Source organism: Budorcas taxicolor, chromosome 1 (genome assembly GCF_023091745.1).
Source record: "Budorcas taxicolor isolate Tak-1 chromosome 1, Takin1.1, whole genome shotgun sequence".
In the NCBI taxonomy this organism is placed as follows: Eukaryota; Metazoa; Chordata; class Mammalia; order Artiodactyla; family Bovidae; genus Budorcas; species Budorcas taxicolor.
Window position 1 is genome coordinate 132,965,823 of NC_068910.1, and position 26,974 is coordinate 132,992,796.

The 26,974-nt window shown below is 45.8% G+C and overlaps 1 protein-coding gene across 1 annotated transcript in view; it reads left to right on the forward strand.

Moving 5' to 3' along the window:
* The first annotated feature begins 4,185 nt into the window (after positions 1 to 4,185).
* Positions 4,186 to 26,974, forward strand: part of KALRN (kalirin RhoGEF kinase) — a 694,022-nt gene continuing 671,233 nt past the window's right edge. Inside the window, exon 1 of the mRNA XM_052653860.1 lies at positions 4,186 to 4,258. Coding sequence (XP_052509820.1) covers positions 4,186 to 4,258 — 73 coding nt within the window. The remainder of the gene's footprint in view (positions 4,259 to 26,974) is intronic.

The following is a 26,974-nucleotide window of genomic DNA, read 5'->3' on the forward strand; positions in this document are numbered from 1 at the left end:
GACTTGCTAAAATTTTATTAAGAATTTTGCATCAATGTTCATGCAGGATAGCAAACTATAGTTTTCTTTTTCTCTTATATGGTCCTTGTTTGATTTTGGCATCACAGTAATGCTGGTCTGATAGAATTGGTTGGGAAATAGTCTCTTTTTATTTCAAATTTTTCTGGAGAAGTGTGTATAGAATTGGTATTATTTCTTACTTAAATGTTTCATAGAATTCAACATTCAAGCTATATGGGTCTTGAGTTTTCTTTGTGGGACGCTTTTAAGCTACAAATTTAATTTCTTTGATATAAGACTATTTAAGTTATCTACTTATACATAAGTGAAATTTCGTCCATGTCTTCCAAGGAATTTGTCCATTTTAAGTTGTCAAATTTGTTGGCATAAAATTGTGCATAATATTCCCTTATTGTTCTTTTTACCTATCTATAATCTATAGTGATATCACTTCTCTTGTTTCTGCTAATACTAATTTGAGTGTTATCTGTTTCCTTATTGCAGTCTGGCTAAACGTTTATCAATTTTATTGATATTCTCAAAGAATTTTCTTTTAGTTTCACTGATTTTTCTCCGGTTTTTCTGTTATATATTTAATTTTTTAATGCTCTAATCTGTTAAACTTTCTATTCTTCTGCTTTGGATTTCTTTTGCTCTTAAGGCAGAACAGGAGATCAATGATTTGAGACTTTACAAAATAGGAATTTTAGTACTACAAATTTCCCTCTGTGTACTGTTTTAGCTCTGATTCATAGATTTTTATATGATGCTTTTTCATCTTTATTCAGTTAAAAATGCTTTCTACTATTTCCACTGAGTTCTTAGTTGATCATGGGTTATTTAGAAGTATTTATTTAGTTTTCATATATGTGGTTTTTTTCATATATTTGTTATTAATTTTTAGCTTAATTCATTGTGTGTGTGTTCAGAGAATATTGCATGCTTTTTTTAAAAAAACAACTGAGGTATAATTTGCATGATGTTAATCTTCTTACATTTTTCAAAACTTGTTTTATGGCTTAGCATAGAGTTTATCTTGTGTACTTGATACCTGTGTACTTGAAGAAAAATGTGTATTTGCTGTTATTGAGTGGAGTATTCTATAAATGTCAGTTTATAGAATGTTGGTTGACAGCATTGATCAAGTCTTCCATATCCTTATTGATGATCTATTTCCTTATCAGTTATTGAGCGAGGTAGAGGTTAAAATCTCTGACTATAATTTTGAATTTGTCTGTTTCTCTTTGTTTTGTCTTATCAGTTTTGCTTTATATATTTTGAAATTTTCTTAGATGCAAAAAATTTTAGGATTGTGTGTGCAGTTGATTAACTGAAATGTCCCTTTTTACCCCTAGTAACAGCTTTTGCTAGGAAATCTTTGTCTGATATTAATATAGCCATGAACATTTAAAACCTTAATAGAAACTGCCAAATTTCCTTTTTAAAAAATGTGTCATTTCATAAGTTTTTCCCCCATTCTGGTCCACATTTATTGAAAATTTGATATGAACTTTTCTCTAAACATGTTTCCTCTGAATTTGGGATGAGCTAACGCTCTTGCCTGGCTTCCCAGGTGGTGCTAGTGGTAAAGAACCCACCTGCCAATGCAGGGGACATAAGATACACAGCTTCAATCCCTGGGTTGGGAAGATCCCCTGGAGGAGGGCATGGCAACCCACTCAGGTATTCTTGCCAGGAAAATCCCATGGACAGAGGAGCCTTGCAGGCTGCAGTCCATAGAGTCACAGAGAGTTGGACTCGACTGAAGTGACTTAGCACACATGCAGTGCTCTTGCCAGGCCTCTGGTTCTCTGTCTGCACAATGGTGCCAGTTCATAGCAGCTCTGCCGGCATGCGTATGTGTGGGAGTGCAGGCCAGAGTGTCAGCTTAGGGTAAAAGGGAAGGCAAAACTTAGAAAAGACAAAGGAGAAGTACTTTCATTGTCAGGGAAGGTGGTAAGTAAAGGGGCATCTGGTTGCTTTAAGGCAGTTCAAGCTATTTGGACCAGATGAATTAGATCTCATGGCAATGAATTTGTGATGTCAGAGTCTCTATTAATAATTTTTAAGAAATGGGGCCTGATGTACCCAACATTGTGCTGCTAAGTCACTTCAGTCGTGTCTGACTCTGTGCGACCCCATAGATGGCAGCCCAACAGGCTCCCCCATCCCTGGGGATTCTCCAGGCAAGAACACTGGAGTGGGTTGCCATTTCCTTCTCCACCCAATTGAAGACAGGCAACTGTACTTATTTTTTTCAGTGGGTGAAAAATAATTGTGACATTCAGTAAGGAAAATAAGGAGTACAGGGAACCAGAAAGGGTTCACTAAAAATGCATTTAAATCTATTTGCTGTTAAGAGTTAGCTGGTTGTAGATCTGGAGAGATTCCAGGTGCTTTACCTGGAGAGAGATGGAACCAAGTAGGTTACCAGTGATGACAGATCTGGGAGATTCTGGCTGGTGGGTAGCAGTCCATCAGCTTTACACTACACTATCTGATTTTCCTATTAGGTGTGTTTTTAACACATTAGGTCAGGCCACAGCCTCTCCATCTGTCTGGATGAGGTAGCAACAACAGCCTCCAACACACCACATTAAGTACTCAGGTCTAAAGAGCCTCTGTTTTGTAAGCTTTGCAGTCACGAGGACTATAAACAGAATACTGGCTAATTATTGTTTAATTATTGCTTAAAAACCAATTGGCACAATACAATCACTGCATTAATTACCCCATACAGCATCTGTTTTCTTTTTTGAGGTCTTCCCCATTCCTCTCCTGTCCCTCTCCCCACTTTAATTGAAATTCAGCTTGCTGTAACACCTCCTTTCTCCTGGCCAACTGGATCTCTCCATTCACACGAGGAAGAACAAAACAGAGAAGGCCCCGGGGATTAGGGAGTTTGACAGCTGTCCAAGAGGAGCGTTGAGACACTGGCCAAGTACCGAGGCAGGACAGAGACAAATGGGAGACAGAAGAGGGTCACGGAGGGAAAGATAGGCAGGGGCACACCGCGAGAGAAATGAACTGGACAAAGAGTCACCGAGACAGGCAGAGGCGTTTACAGGGGCGCTGAAAAGAGGAGGAAGGAAGAGAAAAGCTTTAAAAAAAAACAACAGAGGAACTAAGGAGAGTTGGTGAGGAAAATGCGAAAGGCTCAGGAGGTCAAGGAGACAGAAGGGAGCTTGTCGAGAAGGAGCAGGGAAAAGTCCAGCCTCTAGAGACAGATCAGCCCATCTTGGGGGACAGGCAGCTTGAGGGGGGTCGCGGCTCATACACCTGAGAACGGGGTGGGGTGGAGGAGGCGGCCGCCGCCAGGCGGGAGTAGGGACAGCGCTAGGGGCGAGGCTGAGCACGCGGGGCTCAGGCGTCCGAGCCCCCTCGGCAAGCCCGGCGTGCGCCCGGCGGCCCAGGACTCGCCCGGCGGCCCCGCCCCCTCCCCGGCCGCCTCCTTCGCCGGGGCTTTTCCTGCGGGGCTCAGGAAGCCGGCCTAGCACAGCCACGAACAATAGCTCGGGGCCCGGGCTTGGCTCCTTGGAGAGGCCGGCGCGGGGAGGCGGGGGGAGGGAGGCGTCCGCGCCGCCGGGGGCCCGCGGCGAACCCCGGCCCGGGCCGAAGCTTCAGTTGAGCGCGGCGCTGCCCGGGGCATTGTTGGCCGCGACTGAGGAGCGGGAGCCGGGGGAGGAGCTGCGAGGCGGCGGCGGCTGAGGGAGCCAGAGGGGGAGCCAGAGAGCGAGCGAGGGAGGGAGGCTGAGAGCGTGCGGGCGATAGAGCGAGGGAGGGAGGAGGTAGAGAGACAGGGAGGGTGGGAGGGAGGAGGAAAAATAAAGAGGAGAGCCGAGCAGGGCTGAACAATAGAGACAGGCAGACGGGCGAGAAGGAGAGCCAGCTGCCGCTGCTGAGGGAGAGCGGGCGCCCAAGCAGCTCGGACCCCGGCCCGGGCAGACCGCAGGCGGCCAGCGCCCCCCGGGGAAGGGGGACCATGGGGGAGCCCGCGGCAGGCGCCCCCAGCCCGCCGTGCGCCTCCGCCTGAGGGAGCCTCGGCGTCCTCTGCCCCAGCCCAGCCGCCCCGGCCGGCCGCCCTCGAAGCCCGGTGTCCGCAGCCCAGCGCCCGCCGCCCACAGAGCAGCGCTCGGCCCCGGGCTTGGCCGCCCCCCGGCTGCCCCTGGACGCCCTCCCCTAGTCATGAACCCCCCGGAGGGGGCAGCGGAGGAAGGAGGAGCCGCCGACTCGGACGTGGACGCCTTTTTCCGGACAGGTAAGCTGGGCAGCTGGGGAGCTTGGGGGGGTGGGGCGGGTGGGGGGCTGCTGCCCTGGACGCGGCTTCTCGGACAAGTTTGGGGAACGAGACTGTTGCTGGGGCGGGCGTGTTGGGGGGTGCTGTCCCCCTCGTCGTCCGGGCCGGAGTTGCCGAGATTCTTGTTGTTAACGGCAGTGCTGGTTGCGTTTTGGAGAGGGGTGGGGGCTGGGAGCTTGGCGCCCCTCGGCGTTCACCCCACTTGCGGGAGTCTGTGTGGGGAGGCGGGAGGCGGTCCCGGTGGGCCGCCTTCTCCGCGAGCGCGGGGATGGGGCGAGGCTGGATCACTTTGCAGCGCGCCGCTCTGGCTCCCGGCGCCCCCCGCCCCTCCCTCGGCTCCCCCTCCCCCTAGCGCCTGTCAGCCTGGCTCTGGCCGCCCCGCGCCCGCACCCCTGCTCCGGGCCAGGGGCCCCGGGCCCTGATAGGCAAAGAGGGACCGGGAGTCGCGCAGGCTGCAGCCTGACAGTCAGGAGCGGGGCGGACGGTGGACCGCGGAGCCTGATGCGTGTGAGGAGCCGGGCGTCTCAGACTTCAGAGGCGGACTCGGCTGGGAAGGCGGTGGGCGCCTAGGACCTCGTCCTTGTCCTCCTCTTCTTCAGTGATGGGAACGCAGGAGCTTTTCATAAAAATCACTCATTCTGGACGTGTGAGTTAGCGTCCCCCTCACACACACCCACTGAATCTTTGCTTGCCTGTGGTATGTAGAGCTCCCCCGCCAGACCTGCTTTCACGGTTGTTCTTTGCCCCCGCCACCACCCAGTCCTGGGTCTGAGTCTCAGGTTCCTTGTCTGCACAGCCCTTTTCCCAGAGCAGATGCCGACCACTCTCCTCTCCCACCACCTGTGGCCCTGTTTCTCTGATAACCAGGGTTTCTCCATCTCCTCTTTACCTGTGGCTTCCACCAACTCAGTAGGTAGAGCTCCCCATCTTCCATATCTGGAACCATTTTGTCTGGAATCTTTGTCCCAAAGAGTCCAGTAAGTTATGGGGACCCCCTGTTTCTGTAAATTGGATTAAAGCGCGTGAACTGGTGGGGTCAGGGAACAGGTTAGCTCTGGAGGCTCCCTGCACACCCATCTGTTTCCTAACCTCATTGCCCTGCCCTGGAGGTCATCTGAGGGGAAGGGGTGGGGTGCTTTGTTGGGGAGACTTGTGGCTTTAGAAGTCAAGAGTCGGTCGACCCATATGTTCATTTTCTAGTTGGTCTGAAGAGTAAAGAGGTGGAGGACAGGAGCTGATGCCAGAGCCTGGAGAAAACAGGAGCCCCTGTTATCCTACCCTGCTTCTCAGGGCTCAGCCTTGTCTCCTTGTTCCTTTTACCCAGTCGTGATTTCTAATATACACCGCCGCCTTGCGCGCCCCCCCTCCCCCCCGCCTTACACTCACATATGCACTGCCCAGGAACCAAGGCACGAATTCTAAAAACGTGCCTGATCTGAGTTTATAACCTTAGATTATAGTCTAGGAGAGAGGTTCTGGGGGTTAAGTCCTATCTGGAAACATTCACCAGGACGTCTTCCCTGACTCCCCCACCTGGCCCCACTCCTGTCTCTCATCTGGCACAGAAGTCTGCCTTTCCTTAGTTCCGGGGACAACTCCTGAAGTATGAGCTTTCCTACCTTCCCTTTCTGGACCTACTTTTATCTTTTGGCATCCATTCCTCCTTCCCATTTTCTACCATCCAAACACTAGTTCCTGTCGGTTCTCCTCCCAGGCACTTGGAGCAGATCTCAAGTTTCTGGAGGCTTGCTAATTTCTGACAAATGAATTCACACAGTGTTAATGGTGTTAATGACCTATAATGGTCCAATGTGTTACTTTTCCCAGGGCCTTTCAAAATACAACATGGGGCTTACATTGTCTAGCTCTGGCTAAAATCACAGAGTAAATAACTGACTGGGGACTGTCTCCTGTGGAATCCTGCTGGGGGTATTCTTCTTCCTTTTTGCCTTATGGTGGGGGTGGGGGCTAGGTTTGATGTGCTCTTCAAATCAGAGAAGGGTGAAATCTACAACAGATAAGGCTGGAAATGACAGACAATGTGTAACAAGTTGTAAGAGGGGAGGCAGGCTATCTGTGGTAGGGTCTAGGACCACCATCCACCTGAGTGGCCCTCTGTGCTCTGCTTTCTGATCTTACTCCCTTCCAATCTCTAGCCTCGGGATTCTTAAACCTGTAAAAGACCATATTTCTTAACTGTCTCCTTTCTGATCCCCCAATCTTTATGGAATATAGTGCTCTACACCTGGTAGGTTGGACAGATTATAAATTTATTTAGTCGAACCACTGAGAAAGCTTCAAACACATTTTCAAAGTCCCTGGGGCCAGGGTTACCCCCTGCTTTCTGGTGGAAAATTTTGCTCATACAAAGACCAGACTGGCAATTGCTTTGTCAAAACTCTGGCATACTCTGCCTCTAATTAGGCATGTTTCAACTAATTCTGTCGTTTTGGTTCCTTGTCCTCTTCTGGTTATTTTGGTACTTAAGTTTTTTTGATCATGGATTAAGCTACATTTTCTAAATCCTATATCCATACATGTACATGGATAGATAGACACACAGAGAGAAGCACACACACCCCACAACGACACCCCAGTCTTACAGACTAGTGTATTCTGTATTGTCTTTCTGGTGTTTTCTATACTGTCTTTCTGGGAACTCTTTGATCCAAGCCTGGGAAAGTGTGTCACAATAATTTTATTGATCATGGTTATGAGGCAGAGGAGGGGAAATATAGTAACTCAGAATTGGGAACAGAAAACCAACAAGGACTTCTCAGCTCCTACTAAGGAACCTTCTGCTGTCCAGGGTGCTGTGGGATAGAAACGTTCAACGTGGTCTCTCTCCTCCAAGAGCTTTTAAAAGAAGATTGACAATTACTGCTCAATTAGAGATTAATTAACTGCTGAACATTATGGTGCTCTAAGATAAAAAGGTGGCAGAACTACAGAGGAGAGGGACTGAGGGTAGCCTATGAAGGAGAGATGGAGAGTAGGAGGAGAATCATGGACAAAATCTCAGGGAGGTTGAGGCATTGACATTGAGGATGCCGGGAAGATGGAGCAGAAAGTGTAGGGTAGGGAGGAATGGGAAACAGAGTTTGTTAAGTAGGACAAGACCAGATAGGGAGAGTCTTGGAAGCCCAAGAGAGAGGAGATTGGATTTGATTCAAGATTGGTAGGGAGTCATTTTAGGTTCTTGATCAAGGGTACATCCTGAAGAAACTGATATTTGGAAAGGTATATCTGGGGGGTAACATGATAGATGGAGTTGATAAGAGAGAGAAACAATCCAAATGCAAAAGTGACCCAGAACTGAGGGAGAGGGCTTGGCTGGGTTAGTGGCAGAAAGAATGAGGACTCAGGGACCACTCAGAGAGAAAGTCATTGTCAAAGGCATAAATATGGGAATTTATTGACCAACTTGTTATAGGAGGGAAAGAAAATTAAGCCCACAAGAAAATGGGAGTAACTGGGTTGAAAGCATAGAGGACCAACATTGTCTTGATTGATGCACTCTGGTTGAGGACAGGAGCTGGGTTTTGCAGGGCAGATAATGCTGTTCGCTTTGGATGTGGAAAATTCGAATTGATTGAGGAGCATACAGGTGGAATCGGTTTGTGGGAGAAATGGGACTCCAGACAGGGGCACAGGCAGGAGAGTAGGGCTGGTCTTGGAAGCCTTCTGCATCAAGGCTTGCTGCAGCTGAGGCTTGTGAATGCATCAGCTCTCAAAGGGAGGGGGTGGAAGGAAGAGGAGAGGGCTAAAGTTAGAATTTGGGGGAGAAACCCTTGTTTAGAAAGTGGCAGCAAAGGAGACTTGATCCTAGAGACCCCAGGGAGTCAGCGTGGGTTCTGATGTGATGACAGGCTGCAGACAGGTTGAATAAGAGGAATGCCAGGTAAGTGTCACTGGATGTGATAGAAAAGAAGGCCACTGTGAGCTCTTGGGAGCACAGTATTAGAAGAGGCATTCCGGGTAGGCATTTGGGGTAGATAGGAGTTTACTGGTAAAAGCAAAAAGAATTTGGGTGCTAGTTAGACAGGATATTAGCATTAAGAAAAAGAGTTTTCATTTTTTTGTTGTTGTTGGAGAGTCAGAACAGCGTTAGATGTGGAAGGGAGGGAGCTTCTGGGCAGGAAGAACTGAAGATGCTAGATTGACTGAGTTAGATATCTGAACAAGTGAGACAGAGGAGGTTCCCTAGTAAAAGTAAAATCTTGGCTTTGGTGAACTGAGGAGAAACCTCTTTCTTTAAGGCTCAAAGGAAAAAAAAATCAGAGGATAAATTTAATGAAATCGATGTGGAAATATCTTATATATTTCTGCTGGGCTTTGGTCTTGTGAGTCAAGACATTTTTAGTGGTTTGCTATTACTTGGACTTTGGTCAGCCTCACACTCAACTCTCTCTTTCCAAGTCCCTAAACTAGCTTCTCCTCTTGTTTTCCTTATTCCTATTACTGGCATTTTCCCTTTCCTAGGGTCGATATTTAACACCTTGGTATTGTCTCTGAGGAGTCTCTCTTCTAACTATCTCTGTTGAATCGTCTTTCATAGTGAGCCCATGCTCTTCATTCTCAGGGCTTCTGCCCTATGCCAGGAGACCCATTATGATGCCATGGACTCTTTTGGAAGCCTTTATTCTTGGCTGTTGGAATTGGCTCTTTCACCTCCACTCCAAATTGGCTTCTGCAGACAGATTGCACTTCCTAAAGTAGGTTGCAGTACTTTCCACACCTGGTTTATGAACCTACAGTGACCCTCGACTGTCTTTAGGGTCAAGTTTGTCTTTCATACCTCAGCTTTAGCCAGGCAGCTCTTCTCACTGTCCCAGGGCAGTTTGACTCATGTTTCCTCACCCCTACTCTACAAATGTGACTCTTTCTTCAAAACTTGAGCACCGCATTCTTCTGGAAGCTTTCACAGCCCACAAGAGCAACTCTCCCCCTGGAATTCCTACAACACTCACTTGTCTGTACTCATTTTCTCACTTCATCAGAGGTATTATATTGTTTTTAGCCTTTTCACATAATTAAGTGATTTGTTCTTTAAAAGATCTTTTAAAAAGTTTGAGTCACCAAAACCAAACCAAAACAAGCCATCTCCCTCTGACAGATAAAGCAAACACAGCAAAATATAAGCAATTGCTGAATCTAAGGTGGTGATATATTGGTATTCACTGACTACTATTTCAATTTTTCTCTCAAATAAAAACCCCATGCCACCTAGAAAACTGGACATTGTCAGGGCCAGATCATAGACAAGGGACATTTTGGAATAACACCCTATGTTGGTGTGCAGTTTTTTGGGTAAATACCATCGTGTCCGTGCATAGTCAGGCACCTGAAAGGGGTGGAGTCTCTTAGCTTCTGAGTGCTCTTCTGCAGCAAAGAAAAACATCTCTTTTTGATGTTGTGTTTGCTGCAGAATGTAAACATGATGCTTAATTTAATATTTACCATTCCTTCTTGATTCTCCTTCACTTCCACCCATCATGATTTGGGCTTTTGATCATGCCATTTCTCAAGAACTTCTGATGGAGTATTGAGAGGACTTTGTTGCTCTGAAAAGGGAATGTTGTTAATATTTTTAATATTGCGATATATTGGTTATTTCTGCATTAATATATTTTACCACATATAACATCTATGCACACGTCCATAAGATTTGGGAGGCTTTGCTTTATCGTTGTGCCAGCAATCATCAATAACTCAATTATTGGTACATTCTATCCAGTTGTATTTGATAATCCCTTGGGGAATGGAAGAAGTGTTGGAATAAACTGAAGCTGCAGAAAGAAATTAGTTGAGAAGTGAAAAAAATCTTCCCAACTCTCAGTGTCAGTAAAACACCAGGATAGGTGAACTAGAGGTCCTTTTTAGCTGTTGAAGAATGAACGCTTTTACTTTTCCAGTTCTTTCTGGTTCTGGAGCTTGGTAGTTCACTTTTGGAGGTAGGCAGTAGGGTTTAGTTTCAGTTCAGTTCAGTTCAGTCGCTCAGTCGCGTCTGACTCTTTGCAACCCCATGAATCGCAGCACGCCAGGCCTCCCTGTCCATCACCAACTCCTGGAGTTTAGTGGTTCTCAAATGGAGGCAGTTTTGTCCTCCAAGAAATATTTGGCTGTGTCTGGAGACATTTTTTGGTTGCCATAACTCAGGGAGGGGGTGGCAACTGGAATTTTTGGGTGAAAGTCTAGAATACTGCTGAACATCTTATATTGCACAGGACAATAAAAAGTTCTCCAGCTTCCAAATGTCAGTGGTGCTAAGGCCAGGAAGCTGGATGATCATGGGTTTTGGATCAGATAGGCTCAGCACTAATCAGGGGTGGAATATTGAATAAATTATATAATCTATGTCATCCTCAGTCTTCTGCAAAATGGGAACAAGAATGCTTATTTCACAGGTTGAGAGAATTAAATAGGAAAAACATGTAAATAACATCTGGTGGTTTCTGACCCACATTAGGAACACAAGAAATCCTAGCTGTCCTTAGCTGTTGTTGTCATTATTAAGTGAATGTGATGGCACAGAGGCTAAGGGACTCTCCTGAAGGGGGACCACGCAGGGCTTTTGACATGAAGTGAAGGGGGTGCTGGAGAGGCATCACAGTGGTGTGCAGGAGCCTGGGTGGAATCAAAAGGCTAGAGTCTGGGCCTTGGCTCGTTTTCTTTCATTCATTTAGTCATTTGTTTGACAAATATTTATCGAGTGCCTAGTGTAGCCATGTGCTGTGCTCTGGGAGTGTATAAAATCATTGCAAGAAAGAATATAGAGCAGGAAGGAAAATGGATATAATTATAATACCCCCCTCAGGGAGCACTTGAATTTAAGGGATGGGAAAGAGAGAAAAAGCCTGTGAAAGAGGCTGAGAAGGTCAGGTAAGAGAGAAGGAGGTGAACCGTCCCCATTGCTCTGTACTTATCTGGATGACTTGGGTGAGCAAGTAACACCTAGAGTGTAAGCTGAGGATGATGCCTGCCCCCACTCCAGTTCCCTTATAGGGTTGTTGAAAGACTCAAATAAGACACTGTATGTGAAAGGTCTTTATAAGTTGTACAATTCTCTCCAAATTTATGTAGATAGTTCTTTCCAAATCGAACATTCTATTACCCTAAGTACCTCTTCTGGCAAGTATTCTTTTATTAAATTTGGCCTCCACAGGACCTTTTCCAATCCTTCTCAGTTTGGTTTCCCATGGGAACTTGATGGGGCACCCTCGTTACAACAAATCAGGGTACTTCTCCTCCACCAAAGTATAAAAATGCTAGTCCCCCAGGCCCTGGGCCACATGGCCCCATACCATCTAGAGAAGCCCAGCAAGAAAGGGGGTCTTGCTTCCGCTGAGCCTCAGGTGGGTGCAGTGAATCAGTCTGTTCCTGCTCCTGCTCTGTCTGCATGCTGTTCAGACTCCTCCTGCCACTCCTTTGAGTGTGAATGACTGGCAGCAGAATAACTAGGAAATGATTGACAGCCATAGGGCTGTTGGATCAATAGAGCTGCTTGAAATGGCATCTGCTGTTGAGTGAGGGAACAGAGAGAATTAGCTGGGAGGACAGAGGAATTATTACAAAGAAGTAAAGAAGAAACTGTTGGAGAATTAGCTTCCTCTCCTCCCCTTCTGTCCCATGGCTTTATTAGAAGACAGCTGGATATTAGCTAGAAAACACAGATATGAGGGATAAACAAGTGAAAAGTGGCAAATGAACTGTGTCCTCAAGGAAGTAGTTACTTCTTGGGACTTGAAGGATAGGTAGACTTTAGATGGGGAAGACAGTGTTCGAACAGTGTTAAAAAAAGGTGCAACCATCCATGGCATATTTGGGGACAGTCAGTGGTCCAGTTTATATGACTCAGAGGATTCAGGTGGAGGATCAATGGGAGAGCAAAGTCAGAAGGGGATGGGGACCAAGTTGATTGATTGCTTCATTTATTAAACATCTACTGGACCCTTAGATAACCACAGGCTTTGAATGACAGGCCAAAGAGTATGGTCTTTCTTCAGTTTGCTTTCAGGAGCCACCGCAAGTTTCTGACTGGGGAGCTGATGTCATCAGGAAGATAAATCTGGCTGCCCCGCAGAGGGTCAGTTGCAACAGGGGAGGAACTGGTAGCCAGAGCTGGATTGGGAGACCACTGTGAAAGGTTAGGAGGGTCTGAACTTGAGATGGCAGAGTTGAAATGGGGAGGCAGGGGTGGCTATGAGGAAACTCATGGAGGTAATGTCTATAGCACTTGGTAACTTGGATGTAGAGGTGTTAAGGAAGAGGCAGGTCTCAAAGATGACTTCAAAGCTTAGTTGGGTAACGGGGAGGATGGAAGTACCCTAAATGAAAATTAGGAGTTCAGGAAGAGGAGGAGCAGCTGTGGGGAGGCAGAGGAGAGGGAGGATTTGGGAACTTTCTTTAGGACATGTTGCTTTTCAGGTGTCAGTGAAATAGCTTAGGGAGGTGTTGATTCAGTAGGCGGATAGCAGAGGGAGTCTGGAGCTTTGGAGGGAGGCCAGAGACGGAAATATAGATTTGGGAGGTATCAGTAAGAAGTTGTGGCTGGAGCTATCAGAATAGACGAGATAATAAATGAAAAGCGTATACAGACTTAAGGGCAGAGGGCCGAGGACAGAGCTGTAGACCCGAGTGAAGGGCTGGAAGAGAACCAGGAAAGAGCAGGGCTTGGAAACAGTCCGGCCATCGACAGGATCTAGTGCTGCAGAGAGGCTGAGGGAGAGGGGGACGAACAAACCTTCTGGGTTCTGGAAACTGGGAGATCACTGGTAACCTTTGAAATAACATTCACTTGTGTATGGGAGGTGGAATTCAAATTTCAAGGGGAATAGGGAGTTGAGTGGATGGGGAGGAAGTGGTGGGAGTGCATATAGATGACTCTTTGGAAAAGTTTGGCTGTGAAGGGAAGGTTAAAAATAATAAAAGTAGTTGGAGATGGGTAGCAGAGTTGAGGGGAGGCTTTTTTTAGGTAGAGAAGATCTGTAAATACCTAGGAGTGGAGAGGAGGGAGAAGGCAGGCTTGGGGAAGGGAATGACTATTTGGAAAAGAGGAGCAGTTGAAGGAAGATCCTGGATGAGCACGTTGGGGTGGATCTCCAAGGTAGCTGGGGGTGAGCCTCGGGCCAGAGGAGGAGACTGGGGGAAGGACCTCAGTAAAATAACCAGCTGGCCAGCAGCTCAGATGAGGGCACCTGTGCTTGGCCAGTAACCCCCAACAGAGAGAGCATCGCCTGGCTTGGGGAATCAGAGGCTTATGGTCCTGTGCTTGGGGTGGATAGTACAAGCTGAGGGCAGCTGCGAAGTGGGTGAGCTGGGTTGGCATGGCTCTAAAAGGTTCCTTGGGCAGAGAAGTTAGAAAGGGAGGTCCCAAAATAGCAATCCTTTTAGAAGTACTTGTGGCTTTCTTCTGCAGGTTGAGGTGGGATCTGCTCCAGGCTCTAGAGGGGTCTGTAGAATCACTTCCTACAGAGTGTGAGTCAGAAAGGCAAGTTGTCGGGGGAGCTGGGGGGTGGGGGCGAGGCGGTGGAGGATCAATGAGGGGAGGACAGAGGAGGAGGATTCAGGCAAGAAGTTATTGGGGCAGCTTCCTGAGGAGGGCTTATGCCTGGCCATCGGGTGCTCTGTCAGGGACTGACTTGTTCTGAATTTTCCGTTTCCTTAATGCCTCTGCTGCTGAGTCACTTCAGTCGTGTCTGACTCTGCGCGACCCCATAGACGGCAGCCCACCAGGCTCCCCCGTTCCTGGGATTCTCCAGGCAAGAATACTGGAGTGGGTTGCCATTTCCTTCTCCAGTGCATGAAAGTGGAAAGTGAAAGTGAAGTTGCTCAGTCGTGTCCGACTCAGCGACCCCATGGACTGCTGCCTACCACGCTCCTCCGTCCTTGGGATTTTCCAGGCAAGAGTACTGGAGTGGGTCGCCATTGCCTTCTCAGGCTCTCAAACAAAGAGGAAGCAGACAGGGGTCATGGAGGAGCCTCTTGCCCATTCTCCATGAAGAGGAATGCTTCAAACCAGAGAACGATGCCAGTGAGCACACCCATTCCTTTGGCCCCAAAGCCCTCCCTTCAGCTCTCATTTCGGGGGCAGACCCAAGAACCATCGTCTAGAGAGGCATGTTATGTGGCCCTCTAGGGGACGGAGTAGGAATCCAGGGGATCCTATGGATCCTATTACCAAAAGGTGGGCTCTGGGGGACTGGGTTTCTATTCCCTGGAGTAGGAGGAGGTGGAAATTTCCGTAGGTGTGGCTCAGTTTCAGAATCAGAGTCTTAGAAAAGGAACTTACTGTGTGTCTCGTACAAAGTACAGCCTTCCTGAGATTCAGTTTCCTTATGTGTAAAATGGGTAAAAAAATAAACAAACCTTACCTATCAGGATCACTTGATTTCATAGCTATAGATTGTGATAGTTATATTCATATTGTAATTAGTAATAGAAATGGGATCATACTTCTGGTAATAGAATATCACTATATATAATAGAATATGACTATATATATTACTAGTAAGACTATATTGCATATAATATCGTATTACTGGTTAGAATTTCCAAATTATGCTTCAGTAGCTTCCTCCTCTCCACTCCCCTCCCCTGTGATACCCTCCCCATCTTTCCTCCCTCCTTTCCCTTCTCCTTCTCCCCTTCCCTCCCTCTCTCCTTTCCTTCCTTCTTTCCACATATGTAGGGATGTGATTTTTAAGCTTGCAGTTAGTTATTCCAGGGCATGGCAGGCAGGGACTGGGAATGTGGCTCTACTCTTACCCTGCAGCCCAGGGACAATGGGCATCTATGGGGTATGGGGGTGGGGAAGCACAGTGTTCGGTTGGCAGCTGGACAGTGGGCCTAGAGACCCAGGAGAATGGCAGATGGTTAATTGGATGTGACAAAAGGGGGCTAGGGGGAGGGGTCTGGGGCTCCTGGGGGATTCCTGTCTCTGACTTGTTACTCTCCTGGAAAGGAGATTGTGGGAAGAGGGGGGAGTATCTTCAGGAGCAGTTAAGGGGAAAGATTGGCAGGACTCCATGTTGGGTCTATGGCCATGGAAAGACAGAATGCCATTGGGAATGATGTCACAGCTTTCATTTGTAGGGTGGGTGCAAGATGTTGTCTCTGTACCCCAGGCTATTGGCACATAATGGGCTCAAATATTTGGATATAAAGAGAATGCTTAAGCAGTGATTGGAACGGTATAATTTTCTAGTCATTCTTCATGATCCTAGCCATTGCATTTGACAGCTAAAGATCATGATTACTTTTGACGAGAACTGGACAGAGACTGATCAGTTTCAGCAAACACTAGATTACAGTGAGTGGATCTTTTCATTCATTCTTGCATTCATTCATATTCAAGTGTCAAACACCAGCTATGAACCTAATGAAGTGCCAGGCTGAGGCCATACCAGCAAGTTAGAAATCATCTTTCTGACATGGAGGGTGACTGTCTGGTGGAGTTGCCTGACACATAAACAAAGGATTGTATGCTGTACATTGAGAACAGAGAGGAAGGATCAACAGCCTCATCTGCATGGGTGTGGGGAGAATTCATGGAAGAGGGGATGCTTATTCTGAAATAGCTGAAGAGATGGTAAAAATGAAGATAGACCATTGTTGAAGAGGTTTGCTAATAAAAGTAAGGAAAATAATCAATGGTAACTGAAGGGGCATTTTGGGAGTACTGGTTGTCTTGTTTCTTGGTCATAGGTATGGTGTGATCTGTTTGTGAGCTTTCAGTGATTTGTAGACATATATGGAATTTTATGCATGCAAATTGTACTTCAATAAATTTTTTAAAAAGTTATCAGGTCCAGTGAAGTTTTGTTTGTTTGCTCTAAAGAGAGAGAAAAATCTTTGAGTGTTTGAGAAAAAAATCACGGGAGGAAATAGTGGTAGACACTGAAGGTGATAGAAAGTGGTATGTGTGTGGATAGGGTATCAGAGTGGGCACTACCTTCTTCAGAAGTTGGGAAGGATGAGGTTCCCAGGCAAAGAGGTTATCTCCGGGATGGAGGGACACTTCTTCCTCCGTGGCTGTGGGAAAAGACCAGGAGGTTTCCAGGTCAGATGTATAGGTCAGATGGTAAAATCCTTATTAAGCTGTTAAGAAGACTGACTTCATTGTTCTCTGTGAATGGGATCCAAGATCATCTGAAGGACTGTGGGGTGCTGAGATCCCGTAAAGAGAGGAGATGGATTGGATCCATTCTCTGGAGAATGGGTGAGAATTGCTTTAAAGAATGATCTGTCCAGTTGAATTCAGAATGAGCTAGGTGTGCAGACTTCAGCATCTCGGTCAGCCCTGGAGCCCTAGAGTAGAGGTGAAAATAGGGGATTCTTGAGTCCTTATTTGGTGACTTGGATGAGATGTCCAAGGGGAGGTGAGCTGTACACTAGACTTGTTTGGACATTAGTTTCTTTCCAGAACTTTACTCAACATCGATGACTCCGAGACGTTTTAGAAGCCCCACCTTGGAAAACGGTCATGTCTGGTTTCCCCAAGTAGGCTCTACCTTTTGCTTTGGACTTGTCTGTCTTCTTCTCACCATTAACATAGTGCCTTGCATATACTTGCTTGATTAGTATTTGTTGGCTTGAATTTTTTTCTGTTTATAAGAGCTATTTATTGGTGTGCAGGTCATTTGGGAGTTTTATAATGAAACATTGTGCTAAGGAAATGAATCTGTTTTGTGTAGACAAGCAATTCTACCTTAAACAAAAAGACCTATGAAATCAATATTTACTGTAAAATATAGCGAACACTTGTTGTTTATTCTGGATTAATTAGAGGGGATCTTTTATTGCTTGATTACAAATATCCCATAGGCACTGGAAAACTAACGAAGTACCCTTCTTTTGCAAAAATACACATTGTTGTAGTTGTTCAGTTGCTCAGTCATGTCCGACTCTTTGCGACTCCATGGACTGCAGCACCCCAGGCTTCCCTGTCCTTCACCATCTCCTGGAGCTTGCTCAGATTCATATCCATTGACTTGGTGATGCCATCCAACCATCTCATCCTCTGTTGTCCCCTTCTCCTCCTGCCCTCAATATTTCCCAGCATCAGGGTCTTTCCTAGTGAGGCAGCTCTTTGCATCAGGTAGCCAAAGTATTGGAGCTTCAGTATCAGTCTTTCCAATGAACATTCAGGGTTGATTTCCTTTAGGATTGACTGGTTTGATCTCCTTGCAGTCCAAGGGATTCTCAAGAGTCTTCTCCAACACCACAGTTCAAAAGCTCAGCCTTCTTTATGGTCCAACTCACATCCATACATGACTACTGGAAAAACCGTAGCTTTGACTGTATGGACCTTTGTCAGCAAAGTAGCATCTCTGCTTTTTAAAATGCTGTCTAAGTTGATCATAGCTTTTCTTCCAAGGAGCAAGCGTCTTTTAATTTCATATCCACATAGGGAAGTTCAAACATTCAAATGGATCAACTAAACAATATTGACTGAATGTCTACGATGTGCCCATTATTATGCCAGGTACTAAAGGAGTTACTAAAGGTGAGTAACAAATGGTCCTTGTCCCTGAAGAGTTTATAGTCTTTTTGGATTAGGAGAAGATTGATACAGGGAAAAATGGCTCATTGGAAGTCAATCAGAAAGGGAATTTCACTCATTCGTTGATTCATCTCATACGTGTTTATTGTCTATAAGTTAAAAGGTAATTTAAGTAGGTGGTAAACAAGGTTTTGTTTAGAGAGATTTGGTTTCCGATATACTTTCATAGAGCATTTATTTAGACATTTAGACTTTTTCCTAAATGAAGCCATTTCCCCCAATTAGTTTCAATGTATGATATATCAGTATACATGTATCTGTTGAGCAAAGTGAGACATTCATAAGCTAATACTCTTTATATGGGGTAATGAAAGAAGACAGAGGATGTGTCCCTTGTCTGGAGGAGGAAAGGCATTGATGCTGTTGTAAGAAATAGTTAACACAAAATGAAAGGACAGGATGGTTTCAGGATGTTTAAAAGTGAATGCTCTTTCTCCCTCCTTTCCCCTGGTGTTAAGATAAATTTGACTGACATAGGTACCTGTAACATATGTAAGTATGTATTTATCACAAATGCATAGCTTTCTTTCATATTTTGACAAAAAAAGAGAATTATGCTGTCCCCTTTATTCTGCAGTTTGTTTGTATCACTTTGTAATTGTGGACATTTTCCATGTCAGTGCATGTGTTCCCCCCCATTTGTTTGAAGAGTTGTGTCGCATTCTGTTGTGTGGATGTGCCACATTTTATTTAGCCGTCCTCTTAATAGTGGACATTTATAACCCAGCTTTTCTGAGGATGAGTGTTTGTTCTGGAGCATTATTTGGTCCAAGGAGTAGTAAGAGCATCACCCATTATTTAATCTCTTTCAGAGGTGACGGCAGGACAACCACAGGATCAGGATGCTTCGTCTGCTTTTATTCTCAGGAAGGAGGGAGAGCAGCCAGTCCTGTTCTCTGGAGGCTAACTTTCTGTGCAGTGTTCACTGACGCTTTTATTAATGACATTTAAATAAACGATAGAGGCCATTCTTGGCTTCTTCTGCTGTATGACTTTAAGTGACTTAGGAGCCAGATTTGCAGTCACAATTAGCCAAAAAAAGCCACATGTGTTTTGTGGGTTTGAGTGAAAGTTAATTCCAATACCACAGGTATGGAAGTGCTTTAGGTTGTGTGTGCAAAAGCCATAGTTTGTGTTTGGCTAGAAGAATCCAAGGATGTGATTCAGGAGACCTCGGTTTCCAATTCTACCCACAACTAATTATCTCTGTGACTTCGCCAAGCCAGTTAAAATGTCTGTTTTTACAGATGGGACCTGTCTTTCCTCATCTGAAGAGAGAGGTAAACATGCTTGCCCTGCCATACATCATAGGAGCAATATGAGATAAAGCGAGATAATAGAAGGAAAATACTCTGAACAAATGAAACTGCTGAGTCAATGAAAAGGGATTTTTTTCTGCTGCCTTTTTCTGGGGTCTCCCTTGGTTTTGAGTGTGGTTGAAAGCAGAGCCAGGGGACTTGGATGGCAGTGACAGCTGTACCTCCTTTGAAAGGACTGTACATTTTTTCATGTCTGGTAGGGAATTGGCTGCACCAGGGCTGGAGTGAAACGTTTCATGATGTGTTCCATTTGCTTTTGGAAAAGAGACATGTGTGTGTGAGTGGAAGAATGGCTCATCTAACTGCCCAGAATGACTGGGTTTTTCTCTGATGGGTGACACTGCAGCTTAGTTGCACATTCCTTATCACCAAAATGTGCAAAGGAAATGTAGCTTTAAAAATTTTCTAATGTGGAGCTGATCTCCCTCCACCTCAACGTGGCTAGTTTGTAGTATGTCATGTGTTTTTAGATGGCTGTTTCTTACAGGTAAATTTCCCATTCACTTGGTTTTTCTCCTGTTCTCTCACTTCTCTTGATCTGGGTCTGTAGAGGTGCCCCTGTGAACTTGTGGTGATAGTGGTGGGGGTAGGGAGAGAGGGCTACTTGGAGTCCTGGTATGATGGTTGGATTCCCCTGGTCTTTGCCTTATGGGGGCGGGACTGGTCTGATCTGATCCCTGTCCTTGTGTTTTCTTGCTGGGATATTGTCTGATAGCAAGCAGTAGCAATCATGTCCTGACTGTTTGTCTGTGGGGTCAACGTCCCTGTGCATGGCAGCCTCCTAGTCCCAACCCCAGGGCTCTGCCTGCTCAGGTCACTGGCTCTCTGAGCATCTCTGAGTTCCATCATCAGGGAATGAAGAAATATGCAGCTCCCCAGCTCACTCAGTACCAGCTGTGAAAAGTCAGAACCTCTGTGCCTGGCTTGTCTATCTATATACCCACTAGGCCAGTGCTGTTTCTTCCCATCACACCATGTGGATCAGGGTATGGGACTGAATGACAGCTGTTATCCTAGAGGCCTGCAGCCACTTCAGGAGTGGCCTGAGGGTTATCAGGTGCCTTCACACCTGTTGAGGTGTTATATTCTAAAGCTGCCTCCTTCACCCCAAACTCTGGTTGGGCCTTGAGGTGGCATATGGGAGGAGGCTGAGACCCTGGTGTCTGATCACCTAGACTGGATTTTTGCCACATTCTCCTGATACTTGAGGAAAAGGGCTTCTTCTCCTTCTCTTGTAGCAAGGATCTCCCTAATGTGACATCTTGAGCACTATTTACCTCTGTTTTAAAGTGATCTCCACCCATTTTGGATCTTGATGTGTTGATCCCCAGGAGAATGTGTCAAGAATTCAAGCTGAACACTAAAAAAAGTCCTACCCAGGATGTCAACAACTAAACATGAACGCTTTCTCTTTGCCTGCTGCTACAACTGTCTTGAACTTCCCTGAGGCAAGTAGATGCTTCTGATAGAGTAAGGAGGAGGTTAAATATACATAAGGACATGCAAAAGAGAAAAATACATTGTATTTTGAACAGTGTTACCCTAGTTAAAATAATAGTTTTTGGGGAAAAAGGTTTAGAAATGGGGCTTGATTCTAAGACTGTCTTCATTGTGATTCTGTCTACACACGTGTGTGCGTGTGCACATAAGCATGTGAACGAGGCATTGTCGATTCTCCCAGCAAGCAGTTAGTGAGCACTTCTTATATCCCGTGCGCTGTGGTCCAGAGGGGAGTATCGCACAGTCTCTATCTTCAAGGGGTTCCCAGCTTTAGGAGGGTGATGGGTGGTGATGGATTACTCACAGAGCTGCTCTGCTGATGCCTGCATTTCTGTCTGGTGTGTATGACTAACATTTGAATTAGGGGCCTCTAATGGGTCTGGATTCCGTCTTACCTTGCTAGGATCTGCTTTCTGAGTCTTTTCAGCCTCCTAAAATGACAAGTTGCAGTCAGTTTTGCTTTTTCCAAATAAAGCTAATTCCTTTAACATCACCCTAGGTTTTCATGAATGTGTATTCTATAGAAATAAGATTAATTGAGATACATCATAAATAGGTAGAAAAATGAAGTCCAGATTGGGACTGTTGCTCTGAGTCTTTTGCCGTGGAGTTGTTTATTGGTGTTTTCTTTAACCAAAACTCTTCTGCTTCTTTTAACACAGGAAGACTTCAGTGTTTCATGTACTGTTCTTGGCTCCAGGCCTCTAGGGCTTCAGTAGCCCTAGTAGCTATGAGCATTATTTCTCATTTGATCAGGGTGAATGAGAACTCTATTCCCGGTAAAGGTGGCAGAAACTGGGAGAATGGCAAATAAGACAGTTCAGGAAAAACTAACAAAATAGGCAAATGGTGGTGTCAGGTGTTTAGGTTTAAGTGGAAAGAGTGATAAGCTGGGCATCTAGAGCCCAGCGTTGTGATTGATGAGTGTGGTAAATTCCTTTCCCTTTCTGAGACCGATGTGGGAGATGGGTGAGGTGGTCTCAAAAGCATCTTCCATGTTTAACATTCTGAGCTAATTAGACCATAGTAAAGCCAGCAGGGATGGAAACCAGGAGGTAAGTAGTCTCAGGACCTTTATACCCTGGTTCCCTGAAGGCTTTCCATCCTTCTGAGGCCTTTTGTCTGAGCATCTCTAGACTGCATGGTCAGACCCCTGATGCCAGAGCTCACAGGTGACCCCACATCCTTGCTTGGTGATCAAGGGCTCTACTTCCCCTGAGAATCAACTGATGGTCAGCAGTAACTTAAAACTGTTTTGGTCCTTAGAACCTTTTGAAAGAGGAGCCCTGTTTCTGGGACTTCTGGGTCTGTGTTGAAAAGCCCACACTTCTCAGTCTGTTCCTGTGGACCCCAAGTCTGTCATTAGGGATGTGTTTGAGCACCCTGGAGAATGCCCTTACCAGGGATCCCTCAGAGCTGTTCTGCTAGCTCTCTCAAGGCACAAGGAGGACTGACTTAATGGTATTCCTGCCAGCTCATGTCCTTGAACTTTTCCTTTGAGTCACCTAGAGAAGATGGCAAAAGCAATCCAAAGTTTTCATTTCCCTAGGGCATGTGCAAACCCAGCCCAACCACATCATCTCAAGAGGAGGCACTGGGTAATTGAACTACTGTTTTGGCTTTCTTCTACCTTTCCTTCTTCCCAGAACTCCATCTTCTTTCCCTCACATTCTTTAGACCTTCAGATAACTCACATTTTGATAGAGGGAAACATTAGAGTTTTTGTTTTAAGTACATTGAAACATCCCAAGTATATGATATGACTACACTAGCGGAATTCAGGGACATAAACAAGAGCATGGTGAAGCCTATTTTGACAGATGTGGTGCTGGTGGTGGTCATAGAGTAGGAGATGCTTGAATGCATTTGGAAGATGCTCTCATTATCCAGAGTTGACAGGGTAGGGAGGGAATTCCTGGCAAAGGCAGAGGGTTTTGTGGGATCATGGGGAATTAGAGGTGGTGAGTGCTTTCACCAAGCCTGCCACCTCAGGAATCACACTGGAATCACAGGAACATTTCACAAGCTTCTCTAGCTTTCTACTTTAAAGGGGTTTAACACTGCTGTATTCTTCAATCTCTTAAAACATTTTGAATACAAAAAATAAACAGAGTGATGGAAGCCTGGACAATCATACACCCAGATACCTTTCCCCATAAGGATGGTGTGTGTACTTGCCTCTGTGTATATATGTGCCATGTGCGTGTGTGTGTGTGTTACTCATGCTTTGGAGACAAATGTGTGTGCTTCCTCCGTCATACTTGGTTCTTGACACAGTATCATTTTTCAGCATTAAAATTCCCATCACCTCCCAGAAGTACTCCCTTTAGGATCCATTTATGCTTGGCTCAGTGTGCGCAAACATTCCAGTGGGATTGATTGCTTGTGTCAAATTAATTTTTTTCCTTCCTAGGGAGAGTGTCTGCCATGTGCAAAACGGGGAAGTCCCCAGGCCTCTAGCCAAATGCAAGCTCAGATAGACGAATAAAGTTGGGTTTGGGTCAAGAATTGGTCTAGGGAACCCACAGAGCCTGCACCTGGATGCTTAAGCTACCCTTCCCAGCATGCTTTGCGACTGTTCCTAGGCAACAAGAAAACGAGATTAGGTATAGATGGTTGCCTATGAGAGGCTTGAGTCTTTTCAGCATCAGCCATGGTAGCATTTCCTCTTCTATGCCCCATCTTCCTGTTACTGCTTTATTTAAAAGGTTGCAGAAGCCTCTGGAAGCAAATGGAGAATGTGCTATCATTCTCTGCCTGAGTGTGTGCAAGCATCAGAGACCTCTGGGATGGTTTTCTTTTCTGCCCCAGTCCTGGTCCTTCCCTGCAGGCTTTGGAGAACCCGCAGAACATACCCCTCAGGACTTCCCTAACATGTGGCCCCTAGATTCATGGTGCCAGAGAGCTGGCCTTCCACACTGTGCCTGACTGAGTCCAGACACCAGACCAGGGACTTTCAGATTATCTTTCCCACAGTTGGAACCATTGATTTACTGACCTGTGAACAGCAGGCTGGTTTAGAATGTACTGTCCACCGATGAACTAATTAGTTTCTTGTCAGTATGAGCTTTGTGAGTATGTGATAAAGTCTCCCTAAGAATAGACGTGTATTCTTTTCCTATAATGTGGAATTCTGGATGTCCTGCTTAGCACTTACTAACTTTAAGATAAACCTCGTGGGTTATGATCAGCAGTAGCTCTAGCCAAAGTTCTCTAGGAGTCTACTGTCTATAGTCTAGTTGAATGTAGCTCTTTAATTAGCGGGGTTATGGCAAATATCTTAGCTCATTCAGTTAACCATTAACCTCAGGACCTAAATGAATTCCTCATCCCAAAGGGTAAAAGTGCTAAATTTCTATATTATTTGGTATTACAGTTACTTTTGGGGGCGGGTGGTGGGATGTGAATTTTATTTGCCAAAAGCTTTTATATAAATTGGTAATAGAAATGAGTTTTAGCAGTTCCTGACAGACTCCATAGTGCCTCACTTCTAGCAGAGGCGCACTCCAGACATGGTTATACAATTGAGTGCTCTATAATTCTCGTTGAATGGGCTTCCAAGGTGGCTTAAAGAATCTGTCTGCAGTACAGGAGAGGTGGGTTCAGTCCTTGGGTTAGGAAGATCCCCTGGAGAAGAAGATGGCAACCCGCTCCAGTATTCTTGCCTGGGGAATCCCATGGACAGAGGAGCCTGGTGGGCTACAGTCCATGGGGTTGCAAAAGAGTCAGACATGACTGAGTGACTAAACAAAAACAAAAATTCTCATAGAATGTGACTGTAATGTCTGATTTTTGAGCCAGGACCACTGGGCTACTGAAGGGTGCAGTGTTCACCAAAGTCTGCTGCTGTTAGCTAAAACCTTCCTCTGCCCTTGTCCTGATGCCGCTCAGTATGTCTCTTGAATCCAAGAGGAGATCATCTAAGTTATTCTCTTTGCTTTGGCTCAGTTACTAAGCTCTTACAGCCATTCAGCTGTTCTACCTAGTTTGTTTAGTTCTACCTAGCTTTTTTAGAAGACTTAATTTAGCTTGTTATGCATAATTTTTAGACCTCCCTAACTATTCCATCTAACACCACAGTAGGTATTGAAGAAACATGTTTGTGGTTTCTCCTTAGGTTTTAATTGTCCTCTTGACAAAGACCAAGGCAGATTCCCAGCTAAGGTCCTCTCTGACAGACCCATAGCCAAGTGTGAGATCATCTGTTACCTTAGGTGTCATGGGTCCTCGAACTCGCTTTGGCAGGATCTGACTGCTGGGGTGGCAGCATCAAATCCTACTCTCAACCTCTCTTGGTAGAGCGGAAGGCCAATCCTTTTAGGACTCGGTCAAGCACTCCGGTGGGTGTCACTTTTTTCCCCACACTAAGAATTTTCAGTTCTACACTTAAATGGTTCTGCATCCAGGTACACACTCTATTCATCCCTTCCTGGACCCTCAATGTATGCACTACTGAGGCTTTGATCTCAGTTTGATCTCCCCATACATCAGCTTAAATGGGAGAGCCTTGTGAATTCCTGGAGAGCCTTTGTGGAGGTTAAGAACAAAGGGGGCAATTTATCTCTTTAAATGTCAGGACTTTTAACCCTCTGTTTTTCATCCTCTACTTCAGGGTCTTTTAACCTTCTGCAGCCCCTTGCCTTGCATGTCATGAGTGTTGTGTAGTTGAGGCTACACTTTCCAGGCACTGCTCAGTCCTTGAAATGAAACTATATATGATTATCTGGCTTCCCAGGTGGCACAGCTGGTAAAGAATCTGCCTGCCAATATAGGAGATACAAGAGTTGCAGATTCAGACCCTGGGTTGGGAAGATCTCCTGAAGTAGGAAATAGCAACTAGCTCCAGTATTCTTTCCTGGAAAATTCCATGGACAGAGGAGCCTGGTGGGCTAGAGTCCATGCGGTCACAAAGAGTCGGATATGACTGAGCAGACACACACATCTTTTTTTTTGGAGGGGGGGCTGGGTAGGAGGACTCCCCCAAACTGTGGCTCAGCGGAAGTTGGCCTAGCGTTGGGTGTCAGCAGGAATCTTCACAAGCGTTCCGGCTGGCTTATGGCACAGTGATGGCTGCACTGTGCAGAGAGGCGTGTCCCTGTTTGGGGTTGGGAGAGCTGCGTGCTGCTCTCAGCTCTGTGCTGGCCTGCACTGTGATCTTGGGCAGGACACTCACCTTTCTGGGCTTGAGTTTCTTCACTGGAGACTGAAGGTGCTGAAATGGATGATGGTCATTTTGAAAGTCTTTAAGGTCTCTTTTAGAATGTTCTTTAACAGAGGTTTCTCCTCTGCTTATCTTAGCTCTAAGAAAATGCCAGTCCTTTAAAGATTGCCTTGGGAGGGTGGAGTAGGGAGAAAATCCCTTTTTCACATGTGACACAAAAGATTCAGAATAAATTGTCATTGGCTGATATCTGTCCCCAGCCATTAGACATTTAGCAATGACAAACTCCCAATCTTGCCAATCTCTGGGTGACCTGTACATGATAAATTCTGAGCCAGTTATAGTATCCTTAGCTCATACTTTTATGAGACCTGCCAAATACTGATACACTCCCAGGAAAGTGCAGTCAACAATTTTGGGATACCAATAATCTATATATAACAACTACTCTTAAAACATGATTTGTTTCCTCTCCTAGTGTGTAAAGAGGATTTTTGAAAGAAAAAAGTTTTTTGAATTTTTTCAGAGCCTCCAACTTCTTTAAATTAAATATTTGGCAAATCTTCTTCCCCAGAGAGTTGTGTCTTGGCTGGCCCTGCCAGATCCTTTCCCTCCCTAGTAGAGGGAACTCTGTAACTTCCACTGATTTATCCTTTATCACATGTGGCTTGGTGAAGAGGGTCCTCCTCAGAGTGCTTCTTGCTCTGGAGATCGAGCCTCCAGGACCATGAGTGTGTGCATGATCAGTCGTGTCCAACACTTTGGGACCCAATGGACTGTAGCCCGCCAGGTTCCTCTGTCCGTGGAATTTTCCAGGCAAGAATACTGGAGCAGGTTACCATTTCCTCCTCCAGAAGATCTTCCCGATTCAGAGACTGAATTCACGTCTCTTGCCTCTCTTGCATAGGCAGGTGGTTCTTTACCAGCTGAGCCACCGGGGAAGCTTTGTATCCCGTTCTTTGTCTTAGAGCTGCCCCCATTGCACTCCCTATTCTGCCCCTCTGTCTTCAGATGGTATGGCTATTCTGGAAACTGGGCTGAGGATGAGAAACTGGGAAATAACAACTAAGATTTAAAGGTCAAGAAATTCTCAAAGTTTATAAACTGATGAGAGAGGGTGGTCAGGTTGGAAG